Here is a 15058-nt window from a genome sequence, read left to right as displayed (position 1 = left end):
CACTGACTGTACAAAAGAATCTTGAAGTGCTTTTGCTCCTAGACAGCTTGCGAGGAACACGACCAGACCCGGGGTTGGGCCATGATGCTGAAACATCAGCATCGGGGTTGGCAACACTAGTCCGCGAGTTTGGTGTTCAAAGGGTTCAAGTGCGCTTATATCATACACCAAACCTGAGGGGCCTATGGAAGCGAGCCGTGCCGCGGCGTCTAAATGAAGGCTTCGGCCTTCAGCACATCAAAATATGTGCATTCGATGACGAAGTCATTCTGACAGGGTATGGCAGCCAGATGGGAATAATATCCTCAACCGGAATTCTGACTTGGCGCAGGGCGAATTTAGCACCAGAGTACTTCACTAGTCGACAAGATCGTTACTATGCCTTCAACTCGGCCGAACTCACGAGATTCTGCTGCACACTAGTTCACATCCTTGGCGAACTATCCTATCTACTTCTTCCTCCAAAACTCCAACCTTCACCTCCTGAGCAGTGGCGGAGCTACACACTGTGCTGGCCAAAGTCAAATATTCTTCCGAAGCCTCTTGAGGAGAGCAGGTTGTCCGAAATTCATAAAGCAACAGTCGACCACCTGGTTCCCTTGATATGGAAAGAGCCGCAGAAAGATGGACGTGCCGCTCCAGAAGTATATGATACAGCTGTCTATCCTCTTGCTCAGCTGACTCAGTTGTTCGACACCTTGGACAGTGCCACAGATCAAAGATCCCCAGACAGGTCGACACTGGAGTGGGCAATTTTCCGCCTGCTAACACTTCTACCTGAGAGTCGATCATGGACCCTCTCGACCCCATACCTCAGGCTTCCAAAGAGTCTAACCCGGTATTTGATCCGCACTTCTTCTATGGGATGCACGTCTCCGTGGAATGACGATGAAACTTGGACTTCTGGAAAAGTCATTGTGGCATCACGAGAGGCGATGAGCTTCTACGGAGCGAGAGGCTTAGCTGGTTACATACCAGCTGCTTTTGAGCGTGAAGCCCAACAGTTACTCAACGTCATACAACCAGACCTGGTTCCCGGGCAGTCTCTCGATTGTTCTAGGGGCACAAAATTGTTGCATTGGCGGAGAGGTGTCGCGCATCAGACGGGAGGGTGGACTTTCCACGCAAAGGGATGGTGGATACGGGGACTAAACTGGGTATCACCAAAGAACATTCAGTCATCAAATAGGGATATCACTGCAACAGTCATTGGGTCATCCAATTACGGAGAGCGCTCTTTCAAGCTTGATCTGGAATTGGATGTTCTCATTGTTACTTCCAATCCGGATTTGAAGAGGCGAATACACGACGAGGAACGCAAAGTACTTTCTCGAGGGACAGAGGTGAATAAGCACGACAACTGGGCAGGGGGGACAATAGATGGCGTTATAGTTATGGTCTTGATGTGGATCATATGGTTGACTGGGTTGAGTATCTGAGGTCACAGTTGAAGGGTCTAGATCAGTGAAGGGTCTAGATCAGAGAACGTAAAGTGATATAGGTATATAAGATATACTTCCGCAGATAACAACATCCATCTACTCAGTAAGTTGGGTACTACCACATTTCGCAGTTCATTTATGATGCATACATGTTCCCTCAGCATTATCGTAATAGCCTCGGCACGTTCTCAAGCAGATCGTCCCCAGGCGACCTCAAACATGCCCAGCATGCCCCAACACCCCGCCAGAGCAGATATAGCTGTGGCAACATGCCACATATTGTGACTACATCCAATGTAGTCAAATCGTCCCGGCCACACTCTCTCCGGAAATTTGCTGCCGTATAGTAGGGACCCAAGAAAGATGGGAAGTACTACCGGAATGGCATGGACGTAGATCGCACTTGTGTACGCCCACCCGTTGACATATGCCGAATGGAGCGCTGGGATGACTTGGCCCTGCCCACCGAGACCACAGAAGAAAATCACTCGGTTCCAGCCACGGCTCAGGGGCCAGTTCTTAGCTGCGTGGACCACAAGCGGTGCTATCTCGACGGGGCGGAAGAGATTTGTCCAGGGTAGAACGACCCCAGCGAGACACCACAATAAGCTCGAGAAGATGTAGATCTCTCGTAGCCTTGACCTAGCATAGAACAAGGTATGGATGACCAATATGTTGAAAGCGGTCAGAATCAGAGACACTGACATGATATCCACGCAGACAAACGCCGCCATCACACGCAGGCGAGAGCTGCACCTGAAAGTGTGCCAGGCCGTACTGCAAACCAGAGACAGCGCAGCCGTAGCGCAGTATGTTATGGCGACGAAAGCATCAGTCTGACGACCAAGTCCTCCATCTCGGAACGTCTCGAAAGGAGGATTCAGATGGAGTGGATATCGTAAGATTAGAAACACTGGGATGAGATGTGTCCAGATGTTGACAAGTTCGTTGGAGAGACATAGTGGCGACAGCGCCGTCGAGAAGATGGAATGTGTGAAACGGTAGCCGGTGCGGATGTAAATGTTGATCCGCCATGGGAGAGGGAGCTCGTCGTAGTTGATGAGACCATTCTTGCTTGCCAGAAGTGTAGCTCGGCTCACTGAACTTTTGAACTCCTGACTGTTGACATCAAATTGATTTCCTTCCACTTTGGTCTGTAGTAAGCGTTGGGACTCTGATCTCTGCCCATGCTCTGCTCTTGCTTGGCCATTAAGTGGCACTTTCGTCTTCATGCGGAACTTCAACGAAGCCTTCGAGGCAGGTGCTGGCCCGTTTCTCATATTTATCCAGGGAAAGTAGCAAATTTCGAGACAGTACAATGAGATTTTCAGTTTTGGAATCGACAGCAGCGAATCTCCCAAGATCATAACCAGATTCTCGGCTCGTATTCCCAGACATGAGATACTTATGCAACAAAACCCTTGTTGTCATCGCCCCCAAAACAGCCCGTAGGCTACCCTGTGTTGCAACCGTAAGCTTACTCCTACCGTACTTAGCTTCTTGGCTACTTGGCACCTACTAATCGACATGATCTGGCAAGTCTGGTCCTCCTATTATGATGGCTAGATCGGCGGGCTCTCCCGGCCGGGTGGTACTCGTGTGTCACAAGGACGCCACATACATGAATCCCGGGTCGTCGGGTCCTTCACCCACTTGTTCTGGGAACATATGCCAGAATGAGGCACGCGACACATCCTCCTCTTTTTGATTGTGCAGAGCGATTCTACACAGGAAATGGGTGATAATCCAGCTCCCAGCGCTCAGCAGAGCAGATCCGACATCGAGCAACAACCGCCTGAGAAGGACAGCAAGGTCAAAAAGCCCAGATCTTTCTACATCACTGTCACATCGATCTGCCTGTGCGTTTTTATCTCCAGCGTCAACACTATCAACTTTGCCTCTGCGCTGCCGGCCGTGGCGTCCTCGCTGTCGGCGACTACCACGCAAGCGTTTTGGTGCGGTACGGTGCTTCTCTTCGCCCAATGTATCGCACAGCCCGTCTACGGCGCTGCCACCGAGGCCTTTGGGCGTAAAAGATGTATGCTGGCGGCGCTGGTGATCTTTGCGCTGGGTAGCTTGCTGGCGGCCCTGGCACGGAACATACAGTGGCTGATCGCGGTGCGGGCGGTTCAAGGGCTCGGAGGCGGTGGCATAAACGTCTGCGTCAACGTGATCATTGTCGATCTTGTGCCGAGACGAGAAAGGGCAAAGTTGAGCGGCATCGTGTCGCTGGCCGGGGCGCTTGGACTCGTCGTGGGTGTGCTTTCCGGCTCAGCTCTGGTACAGAGGAGCTGGCGACTGTAAGTCCTCAATTGTAAGGGTTGAATACTTTATGGTATCGCTGACCTGATTTCAATAGAATGTTCTGGATCAACCTTCCCATTGCGGGTGTCGCCTTCTTACTCTTTGTCTTCTTTCTGTCGTTGGAAGAAGGCCAAGACAATCCGCTATCAAGACTCAAGGCCCTTGATTGGACGGGCATTGTCATATGTGCTGGCTCAGTTGCCGGCATTCTCTTTGCGTTGGTCAACGGAGGCACTGAGTACGCATGGTCATCGGCCAATGTACTCTCACCGCTGATTATAGGAGCCGTTGGTGTTGCCGGCTTCTTCGCCTTCGAGGGATGTATCGCCGGTACGCATGGATTAGGCCCACCATTCATCCCTCTGAGGCTGTTCACAAGTCGCACAGCAGCACTAGGATATCTGATCACCTTCCTACAAGCAATGATTCTATGGGCTATTCCGTACTACTTTCTACTCTACGTAAGACACGCGTGCCCTGGTAGTCATTTTGACAAGGCATCACTGACTGACGTTTACCAGCTCCACGTAAGCGCCTCGAAGACTCTCGTCCAGTCTTCAGTCCTACTTCTACCGAGCACACTCATTCTGCCGCCGGCGGCAGCAGTTGCAGGTAGTCTAATGTCGAAGCTGAGCCGCTTCAAGTACTTCAACGTGCTGGCATTCACCCTCATGACTGGGGGCTGCATCGGCCTTGCCACATTGCGAGCGGATCCCACAACCGGTCAGATTGTCGGGTACCAAGTGCTGTTTAGTCTCGGGGGTGGGATTCTTTTCCCTGGTCGCCTAGTGGCCGTCCAGGCCGCTCAGCAGGAGCTCAGTTCAGGAAAGCCGGACGATAGGGCGGACGTGCGCATAGCCACCAGTCTGGTCAGCTTCACAACAAGCCTGGGCCAGGCGTTTGGCATCGCGATGGGCAGCACGGCACTGCAGAGCAGGTGGAATCCTCTGGTAGCCAGGGCAATAGAGATTGGTAGGCTGCCTGACAACAGCACATACCTGGTGCCCGGTTCGCAAGCAGCGAGGAGCGCCGACATAATCGCTCACTTTCCTGATGATATTGCGGCAGTGTACCGCGATATTGCCGCCGAGAGCGTTGCAAAGGTGTGGTACATATGCATCGGGCTCGCCGCAGCAGGTATTTTAGCAGCGCTAGGGTCGAGGAATCTGGACCTTGACAATAAGAAAAGCCAACAAGAAGGGTGAATTTTGCCAAGGTGCAAAACCATTAGAATGTCATAGTTTCATCATTGCATCTCGATCTAGATACCATAGCCCTGGAGTCTTATGAAGCACTTAGAGGCTTCCGTCCGTAGACAAAATATCTAGAGGGAGTAATCTGTTAGTGCCTGGTAGGCTTATTTCCATAGGTTATTAGGAAGTGTGTGCTTACATTGGCCAGTAAGCATGGATCCTCGGATCTTTCAGGCCTTGCCTCGTCTGTGCACAGAAGACGAGCGTTTCCTCAGAAGACCAGCCCAGACCGCGAGTGAAATGGGCCAGTGACAGACCTTCAAGACCACCGGCAATATTGGCGTACGCCCAGGAACCAAGCTCCTTGAACTTTGTCTCACGTGGCCAAGTATTTGTTGGCCACTTCTTCTGTACCTCGACCACGTCCTCAAAACCAGCAGCTGTGAGGTAGTTCTTGTACTCGGTAGTCGGGAAGACGGGGCGACCGAGGTTCTGACCCGCATCCAGACAGAGCTTGCACCACTGAGCTAGGTAGCTGTCGGGCTTCAAAGTTTCGTCGTCGGAGCGCGCAGGGAGGCCCATATCTTGAAGCTCCAGATAACCGCCAGGTTCAAGGTTGTCATATGCCACCTTAATCATGTTCGGCAGGTCCTCAAAGCAGCCAAGCATCATACGCGCGAAGATGAAGTCGAATTTCTGCGACCATGTCCATGTCTTTTCGAGGTCGTCTATCTCGAAGCTGACGTTTGGAGGCACGCTATGAAGTAGTAAATTGGAGGTCAGCACAGCCTTTCTCGAGAACGTGACATGAAGTGTGAAACAACTTACAAACCTGGTTGGATTGGACTAAGATCAACGCCGACCACCTGTTGGGTTCATTAGAACAACAACACGCAACTGAAGTGATACAAATCGACGGGTAGGAAGATCTGAATTCGTACCTGTGCCTCTGGGTGAAGATCCGCTTTGAAATAGTATCAGCACCACTGGACGTGTATGAGAATATGGTGAGTTGAGAGAATCTACCATAGTCAATTGCCCATGCTCCAGTACCGGTGCCCATATCGAGAACGCGTGTGGCACCCCGGGCCTTGGGACAGAGCGCCAGCTTTCCATCTAAGGTGCGTACATAAAGTTCGTGCTGAATGTCTAAAAGCCTTTTCATTAATCCAGAACCCTGCCACGACCTTCGAGAGTTACAAATTGGGCCTTACCTAGTCTTTCATTCTCTTGCTATGGCAGAGCAGGCGTTAGCTCATATCATCCTGCTTGTAATGATGCTAAGGTTACTAACCTCGTCGTTCGGAAGGACATACTCTAGAATACGTGTGAGCTTGGTGAGAAACATTGAATTCGGGGCAAGGTAATCAATGAGGGTCAACCCCGCTTACTTCCTCTGCTAAGGGCATGGTAGCTTCGCCCATTCTCCTCCTGGTATGCTAGAATACTGGGTGATATGGATGCGACAGAGGGTTCAAGCCCCTATTCTTGCGTCAGCCAGCCAGATTTCTGATACTCAAATGGCAGTTGAAGAAGGATGATATTCACCTCTTCATAGGCTGAGTCGGCGTCATTGTTGTCTGCGATCTGCGAAGGAAATTGTGAGATCTTCAGCTCAACGGAGGGGAGTATGGGTGGGCAGGTTGAGACAAACAATGGCTTCTTGGATCTGAATAGTAGGCTCTGCTTGGGCAGATCCTGGGCTCCCAGCTGTCTGGTCGTGCCCTTGCTGCGCCACCTGCTGATCTGCCATCGTAGACGATGATGTTTCTGGCAGTATCCCCGACGGAGAGAGGAAAAGCCCTGGAGGGGAGAAAGGAAACGCCAGGGTAGGGTACTGTGCCTGAACTGAAGAAAGTGGGGAGACGACATGGGGCCTGAACCCGCTTTGGTTTCGCGGCACGCAATCCGGTGGCCCGGACCGCAGGGCTAATGCCCGCATGGGGGTCCTGGATGCCACTCAAGATCAAAAAGAGGGTCTACTGGTTCGATGTGATGCAACGCTGCCGATGGCTGAAAAGCCATGAGCTGATAGTTTCGGGATCTTCCCCCTCCCCGCCCGCCGCCTTTTCGTCCTTCTCTCCAACCACGATAGGTTTGTCCCGATGCTAACAGACTAAGTGGTTGAGATCAGATGGCGACCGAACTTGGCTTCTCGATGACTGATGTGCTGCGTGACGCGCTCGCAAGCCTCAGTCAGCAACCGGGCACAACGATTTGCATGAAGATTATCGGAGCTGTACTCATATTGTTTGTGGTCGATGGATTCCGCTCCTGGTACCGACTGTCACATGTTCCTGGCCCCTTCTGGGCGGCTTTGTCCAAGACTTGGATGGTTCGGCAGTCGCTGAAAGGACAACAACCCTATGCTATCCAAAAAGCCAATGAGAAATATGGTGAGCGGCTCCCTATGCGTGCAACGCAACTGACCAAGCTCTAATGGAAATAATCAAGGTTCGCTGGTGCGTATTGGGCCTAATGAGCTTGCCACCGATGACCCGGATGTACTCCGTCGAATGATGGCAATCCGGTCAAAATATTCAAGAGGGCCATGTATGCAAGTACTACCAGTTTCTACTTCTACTGAAGTTAACCAGTCAGGGTACAGGGTATAACGCGCTTCGATTTGAGCCTGGAAAGGACAATTTATTTTCCATGCGTGATGATGACGCCCACATGAAACTGCGGAGTAAGATGGCTGCTGGTGTAAGTCTCGAGATTTGCAACTAGCAATCCTCTGTACCACCTAGTCAGTGCCTGCCGGAGATACTGACAACTGGGCTTCCTATGTATAGTACTCGGGGAAGGAGAACGAGTCCATGGAACGCACCATTGACGAGCACATCGCGAAACTGGTCGACTTGATTGACATCAAATATCTCTCCACGAGTCGGGACTTCAGACCAGTGGACTTTGCCCAGAAGATTCAATACTTTACCTTGGACGTGGTCAGCGATTTAGCTTTTGGCCAGCCTTTCGGCTACATCGAGCAAGACCGTGATGTCTTTGACTTTATCAAAATTACGAAGTCCTTCTTCCCTGTTACTCTGGTCATGGCCAACATACCATCCCTGGTTGCCTTGCTTCACTCGCGTCTTTTCCGAGGCATGCTGCCGAAGGAAAGTGATAAGTTTGGCTTTGGAGCATTCATTGGGTATGTTGGTTCGAAAATGCTTTCGTGGAGCTCAACCCAGACTGACACATCTCCAAGGGTGGCAAATAGCAAAGTAGCTGAGCGGTTTGTTCCTGATTCGACGTCACAGCCGGACATGTTGGGGTCTTTCATCCGTCATGGGCTGGACCAAGCAGAGGCATCTCGAGAGTCACTACTGAACGTAGTTGCCGGAAGCGACACCACCGCAACCACCATTCGCGTCATGATGTTAAACCTGCTCAGCAATCCCGTAGCTTACAGAAAACTGCAGAAAGAGATTGATGACGGCATCAGGTCGGGTAACATTTCTTCTCCCATTACGGATGCCGAGGCACGCAAATTACCCTACCTACAAGCCGCCATCAAGGAAGGCCTCCGAATCAAGGCCCCAGCAGCCGGTCCGCTATTCAAGGTGGTCCCTCCAGAAGGCGACGTTATCGATGGAAAGTTCATACCCGGAGGAACACAGATCGGCACCTCTCCTTTTGGCATCTACCAGTCCAAGACAACGTTCGGCGAAGATGCGAGTTTGTTCCGCCCGGAACGTTGGCTAGAGGCAGACGCGGTAACAACTGCAGAAATGGCCAGCGTGGTCGATCTTGTCTTTTCCGTTGGTAAATACCAATGTTTGGGAAAGCCAGTCGCATTTATGGAACTGAACAAGATATTTGTCGAGGTAAGCAGCATACGGCTCTGTAGCTTTGGTATCCTTGCGGAATGCTAACACACGACCTCACTAGCTTATGAGGCGTTTCGATTTCACAATGACTCGCCCAGAGAGGCCAATGCATATTGTCAATGCTGTAAGCGGTATTCGGCACACGTCTTGGCTACCCTATATTGACATTGATTCTAGGGCATCTGGCTTATCGAAAACTTTCCATTACGTATCACGCGACGAGAAAGACTTGGCTAGAGTGATGTAGTGAATAGATACATTCGATTATGGTGCGGATCATACTTTCTTGATATGAGATGAGGTCCCGTTGAGTCTAGTTCAGGTGTCCCGGGAAGCGACTCATCAAGGTTTTCGTATGAGTAGAGGAAGAAAGAACATGCTCGAAATTTCACAGAGACAAAAGTGCTGCATCATGTAAGCATTCAATGTTGAGAATCCTGTGTTTCATGGACTCTAGTATGCACGGTTAGCCCCGGAACCGACGTAGCCAGGGGCGAAGCCGTGGATTGCTCTAAAGTGTCCGAAAAGCTTCCGAGCAAGCACTGACTCGGCAGGCCCCATCCCCGGACACATTCGCCGTCGATTACTCTCCGGGCGGCCGTTAAATACGGAGGCCCAACCTGCGGCGAAAGCAATAAACTTACAGCAAGACCTCTTCAGGGTCTACGTCGTCAATGAAGCCACAGCAAGTTCTAAGGTACCGACGCCCATTCGTGAACACATTCTCGCGCATCTCAAGCACCACCTGTGCCAACAGAGCACTACAGACGCCTGTCCTAACCCCACACTGTCCTCCTCACAGAGCTGCCCAGACCGCCGCGGCACACATCTTTGGCCTGCAGTTCCTCCACACGATGGCCTCGCAACAGTACGACGTCCTTATCGTCGGTGGCGGCCCGGCAGGACTCTCGGCGGCAGCAGGACTCGCACGCCAGCTCCACACGGCGCTGGTTATCGACTCGGGGGTCTACCGCAACGCCCGCGCCAAGCACATGCACAACGTCATGGGCTACGACCACGCCGACCCGGCGACGCTGCGCGCCAAAGCCAGAGCCGACCTCGAGGCGCGGTACCCGAGCATCAGCTTCCGGAACGCGACCGTAGCCAGGGCGCAGAAGCTCGAGGACGGCAGCTTTGCGCTTACTGCGGAGGACGGGGCCGAGTTCCGGGGCAAGAAGCTGATCGTTGCGGCGGGTATCACGGACCTGCCGCTGGATGTCGAGGGATATAGCGAGTGCTGGGGGTATGGCATGTAAGTGGTGAACCACGCATACACTTCCCAAGCAATATGTAAGAAGACACTTACTAATGCATCTCTACTCCCAGCTTCCACTGCCTGTTCTGCCACGGATATGAAGAAGCTGGCCAGGAGACCGTCGGGGTTCTGGCAGTAGGCATGCTGTCCAATCCCCAAATTGCCATGCACATCATTCCCATGGCGGGCCGGCTGAGCAAGAACATCAAAATATACACCAATGGCAACGAAGAAACGGCTGAAGCCCTTCGTGAACAACTCAAAGCCACCAATCTGCCGGCCACAGTGGAAAGTAGGAAGATTGCTAGGATGAGTCTGGTATCGCCCGGATCTTCTACGAGTATTGCCCTGACTCTAGAAGGAGGCGAGCAGAGAAGAGAAGGGTTTTTGGTACGTCGCAGGATGACTCTATCATGTTCATCTGGTGAAACTTGCTAAATCTTTCCAAGGTTTCTGTCCCTAATGCTCAACTAAACGGCCCATTCGTCAAGGATCTGTCACTTGAACTGGGCCCGGCGGGCGAGATAGCACTCAAAACTACGGGGGAGACCAGCGTTCCCGGTTGCTTTGCGGCCGGTGACATTGCTGTGGCTATGCGTGCGGTGCCTATCGCATTATCTACTGGAATGTGTGCAGGTGCTGGGGCAGCAGCATCTGTGCAACATGATGCTGCTTACAAGTTATAAGATCGGATCCGCGGCGTCGCCGGTATTCATCGTATTGATCTCAAAATTGGATCGTAATTATAGAAATTGTGTAGGATTTTGTCCATTCAAAACACTGAAGGGGCTCGTAGGACTTCAGTTGATACGATACGGCTTCGAACCTTTCATGATGCTGGTAATACCAAACCACTGGCACTTCAAACCCTTGGATCGAGTCGCGATCATGTTAGCATCGTATGTATGCTCCCTTCTCTGGGATGCTCCGTGGCTGTCGGCCCGTGCCGTGGTTGGTGTGTCCTTCAAACGAGTCAATGTACGGAGTAGGCCACCGGGACAGCATCACAGTGTTGAAAGAGGCTAGCGTGATAGATGAACTACAGGGGTCCCTGAGACTGGAGGTTCTAGACCATCCAGCGAGCCAATGTAAATTCATAGGTTGGTGCGGCTGACCAGAGCATGCGAATATTGGATGCAACGCAGCCCCGCCCAGGTTGTCAAACGAGGAGACATCCAACGTTGGCAACTGGTCCCTTCATAACCTGAGCATCACCACGGAGATAGACTTAAAGACTGAATTTGAAGATTTAACACAACCTAGCACAGAAATCAATCAGTGGGCCAAGAGAATGAGCTTAACGGGAGGCCTAGGTTTAGGCTGCCGGACCAGTCCGTTTCCAGAGTAAAAGTACCCTGTGGCGAGGCAGACTCCACGCTTCACGAATTCCACTTTGGGACAGAGCTGAAAACTCACCCAACCACTTACATACTAGCCCGCGCCCAACGGGCAGGGATATCACAGTTCAAACCATGCAGTAACGGCTTGCTTAAAAGGTGGCTGCTTGGCCGTCGAGAAATGGCGGCGGTCGCTCGTGCTTGGCTTCTCCCGTCTTCAACATCGATTTGTGTTTGCTCCATCACGACGCCACGGACTGTAACCTGGGTCGGGTGTGCTTGTAATAACATCTTAAACGATCTGACAGACGGTTACAGCCCCCTCGCTCGCTGTCCTGCACCACCATGGACGGACCGCTCCCGCGCAAACCTATCGGCCGAAAGCCGGTCGGGGAGTTTGCGCCACCGCCGTCCTCGACACAGTCTCCCTACTCTCCCACTCCGGACCCGACCAGCCAGTTCCAAGCACATATGGCCCAGTATGGCGTACAGTACCCAGTGACTGCGGGAACACCACAGCAGCAGATCGCAGAGACAATGGCACAGTACGGTGTGAACGTGCCTCCTTCTAATGCGACGTCCCAACAGCAGCTGTCGGCCATCATGGCGCAGTACGGTGTCACAATTCCCACGACGAATTCGGCAACACAAGACTTCACAACGACAATGGTGCAATACGGTGTCAAGATCCCGCCGACGAACGGCGCGGCAGACCCGACGCAGCAGGTCGCCGCGGCGCTGGGCCAGTATCACGCTGCTCTCGCTGCTTCTACCGCATCGGCAACCCAGCCCTTCTCTGTGGATCAGCTTGTGCCCAAGATGAACGCCGCACATATCCAAACGCCCTACCAACCGATACCAGGCTCTGCGCCACAGCCGTCACCATCGCCGTCCCAGCAAACCGGATCAACATCATTCCCTGCAGCGGTCCCGAACCAGCAGAGCCCGGCTTCTCAGCAAAGGCAATCCATCTATCAAGTTAGTCCCAGCCCCAGCGTCCAAACGCCCGTCCAGATGAGACCAAATCCTGCTCCTGTACCCCAGCCGTTGACCGGATACCCTCCGGCGACGCAATTTTCCCCTCCTCCCGTCCCTACAGCAAGCCGCCCTGGGGTTTCGCGCGTAGCTTCCCAGTCCTCCGTCGACAGCTCCTCCACCATGTCGCAATTCGTCCCGACACCGAACGGCTTCCAGTCACCGAGCGATGCCTACAGCCGCCGGACGAGCGTGGCGAGTAGCATCGGCATCGCCACCCCGGCGACGACCATCAGCAACTCGGAACCCTTCCAGCAGCCCAGTGGTCCAGCGAGCAGCACCGGAAAGACCTGCGCGTCTTGCAAGAAGGGTACGTAAACTTGTTCACTCTAACCCACCCAGACCGCTGACTCCCAAGACCAGCCATCGCTCAAAACGTCTCCATCTACGACTGCCTCGTCTGCAGCACCGCGCAGGTCGCAACCTACATCTGCGTCTGGTGCCTCACCGCCGGTGCCGCGGCCCGGAACCACCCGCACGACGCCTCGTACATGGCCACGGAGTCGGACCCGCGCGTCCGCGACCCCGGGCCGGGTTCTCTACCGCCGGACCAGTGGACGGTGCGCAAGAACGCCTCGTCGCGCCTGTGGTACACGCACAACCCGACGGGCCTCAAGACGCACCTGCGGCCCTTTGCCGAGGACGTCGAGGCCACCACGGACCTGCTGCCGGACGGGTGGCAGGAGGTCCGCACCGCGGCGGAGGGGAAGGTGTTCTACTTCCACGCCGCCACGAACAGCTCGACGTGGACGCGGCCCCGGAGGCGGCTCCCCGCCGGCTGGAGGATGATCAAGACGCCCGACGGCGCGCCCTTTTACTTGCACGACGCGCTGCGCCTGTCGTCTTGGGACCGGCCCGGCGAGCAGCCGAAGGTGGTGCGCCGGGCCGGGAAGCCTGCGAGCACGGGCGGACCGACGACGCAGCGGCAGAGCATCGCGGGCGTCCCCGGGAGCAGCCACGCGCTCGTTCAGCAGTCCAGCGCTGCGTCCAAGACCGCGACGGCCGTGAGCATCGCCAACAACGTCGCCCGCCTCTCGGCCGCGACGGACGGCTCGGCGCAGGGCATCCTGACCGCCACCGCGGCCGCCGCCCGGCTGACGGGCCTCGGCGTCAAGGTGGCGGGCAAAAAGCTCGGCAAGCTCGGCAAGGGCAAGCGCATGTCGACCCTGGCCACGGGCGCGAGCCTGCTGGGCACCGCCGCCGTCGTGGCCAACGTCGCCACCGGCGGAGACGACTACGGTGGGGGAATGGACGACACCGGGTTCGTCGTCGAGGAGGAGGTTGTCGTCGACCAGACCGGTACCGAAACGCAGTACGTGCAGGAGACGACGATCACGGTCGACACCAGCTACCCGGACTACAGCGCGGGCGGCGTGGACATGTGCTCCTTCAACGACATGGCGGCCATGCAGCAGCAGCAACAAGACGCTTTTGTCCCTCCGCTAGCACAGATGAACGCGGAGCAGCAGACCGCTTGGTTTGCCGAGCAGGCTGGCCTGAGCCAGCAGATGGAAGCCCCGGCCATGTCGGGCATGCCGCCGACGCAGCAGGACGCCTTCGTGCCTCCGCTGGCGCAGATGAATGCGGACCAGCAGACGGCGTGGTTCGCCGAGCAGATCGGGCTCTCGCAGCAGATGGAGGCGCCTGCAATGGCGGGGATGCCGCCCGCGGAGACGTACAGTGTGCCGTACGAACAACCCGCCTTCACCCAGCAGCAGCCTTCGTTTTCCTACGCGCAACCGGAGTACAGCTACACACCTGGTGTCGCCGAACAACAGACTTACACCGCTCAAGTAACAGTCACAGAGCAGGTTCAGCAGCAGCCAGTGGTAGGCGAAAACTTCAGCATGGCGGTCAATCAGGCAGTGTTCACCGACCAAGGTGCGACGGCCAACTATGCCGATCCCAGCGCCTACCAACAGAATGCGTACGCAGAGGTGAACCAGAACCAGTACAATCAAACACTCCAGCAACAGTCTCTCATCAACCAAATCGTGGACCTCGCCACGTCGACGCCGGACGACAATTCCGCACCCATGTCGCAATCTCAGCCAGCGCAGCAAGCTGGTGGCCCGCCGCCGCAGCAACAACAACAGCAGCAGCAGCAGCAGCAGCAGCAGCAGCAGCAACAGTTCGCTCCGCAAGCCTACACGCAGCCTCCCGCTATTGCTGACCCATCGCCCCAGCACACCCAGCCCATGAGCTTCTCGCCGCTGCACGATATGCCGCCAGGACACAGCCCCGGTCCTGTGTCTCATCCGCCCGCGATGACGGTGCAGAACCCGCCAATCTTCGAGCAGATGTCATCGGGAATGGCCTCCGCCACGCCGACCACCTCGCTGCCAGCGCCTGCCATGGGTCAGACGCAGCCAATGCACTCGCCGCCGGCTACTTGCTCACCTCCACCTACGGCAGGGCAGACACATGCCGCTCAGCCGCCACTGGCAGCCACTTCTTCGCCAGCACCGACCACAGGCGGGCAGGTCCAGCAGCAGGAGGTTCAAACAGCCCACAGCACGCCGGCATCTCACCCTGCGGCGCCAGCAGCCACGCAAACATGCAGCGCTGCACCCAACCCAGATACCACCGTGGGGTCCCACATGCCTCACAATGCACATCACGGCAAGTGACCGTGTGGTATTGCAGATGGCCAAAGGAA

The 15058-nt window shown here is 54.8% G+C and overlaps 5 protein-coding genes across 5 annotated transcripts; 3 read left to right on the top strand and 2 right to left on the bottom strand.

The window, feature by feature from the left end:
- Positions 1-1630: 1630 nt before the first annotated feature.
- Positions 1631-2722, bottom strand: E0L32_000139 (uncharacterized protein; the record flags this gene model as incomplete). The annotated part of the gene is made up of 1 exon (XM_031135455.1): positions 1631-2722. The coding sequence occupies one exon, from the start codon at positions 2720-2722 to the stop codon at positions 1631-1633; it is 1092 nt and encodes a 363-aa protein (XP_030997516.1).
- Positions 2723-3176: 454 nt separating this feature from the next.
- E0L32_000138 (uncharacterized protein) lies at positions 3177-4951 on the top strand (the record flags this gene model as incomplete). Its single annotated transcript, XM_031135444.1, has 3 exons — positions 3177-3742; positions 3802-4207; positions 4268-4951. The coding sequence occupies 3 exons, from the start codon at positions 3177-3179 to the stop codon at positions 4949-4951; spliced, it is 1656 nt and encodes a 551-aa protein (XP_030997515.1).
- A 183-nt stretch (positions 4952-5134) lies between these two features.
- On the bottom strand, positions 5135-6692 carry E0L32_000137 (uncharacterized protein; the record flags this gene model as incomplete). The annotated part of the gene is made up of 9 exons (XM_031135433.1): positions 5135-5696; positions 5768-5805; positions 5881-5903; positions 5966-6055; positions 6154-6172; positions 6234-6256; positions 6331-6421; positions 6488-6526; positions 6594-6692. The coding sequence occupies 9 exons, from the start codon at positions 6690-6692 to the stop codon at positions 5135-5137; spliced, it is 984 nt and encodes a 327-aa protein (XP_030997514.1).
- A 686-nt stretch (positions 6693-7378) lies between these two features.
- E0L32_000136 (uncharacterized protein) lies at positions 7379-10713 on the top strand (the record flags this gene model as incomplete). The annotated part of the gene is made up of 9 exons (XM_031135422.1): positions 7379-7401; positions 7537-7645; positions 7735-8093; positions 8151-8769; positions 8834-8896; positions 8950-8980; positions 9433-10024; positions 10099-10417; positions 10477-10713. 9 exons carry the CDS (start codon positions 7379-7381, stop codon positions 10711-10713), a joined length of 2352 nt encoding a protein of 783 aa, XP_030997513.1.
- Positions 10714-11709: 996 nt separating this feature from the next.
- Positions 11710-15029, top strand: E0L32_000135 (uncharacterized protein; the record flags this gene model as incomplete). The annotated part of the gene is made up of 2 exons (XM_031135411.1): positions 11710-12709; positions 12763-15029. The coding sequence occupies 2 exons, from the start codon at positions 11710-11712 to the stop codon at positions 15027-15029; spliced, it is 3267 nt and encodes a 1088-aa protein (XP_030997512.1).
- Between the last annotated feature and the right edge of the window lie 29 nt (positions 15030-15058).

Source organism: Thyridium curvatum (assembly GCF_004353045.1).
Source record: "Thyridium curvatum strain D216 chromosome Unknown NODE_1_length_1224711_cov_81.814160, whole genome shotgun sequence".
NCBI lineage: Eukaryota > Fungi > Ascomycota > Sordariomycetes > Thyridiales > Thyridiaceae > Thyridium > Thyridium curvatum.
The sequence above is the reverse complement of the archived record's forward strand: the minus strand, read 5'-3'. Positions and strand labels throughout refer to the sequence as shown.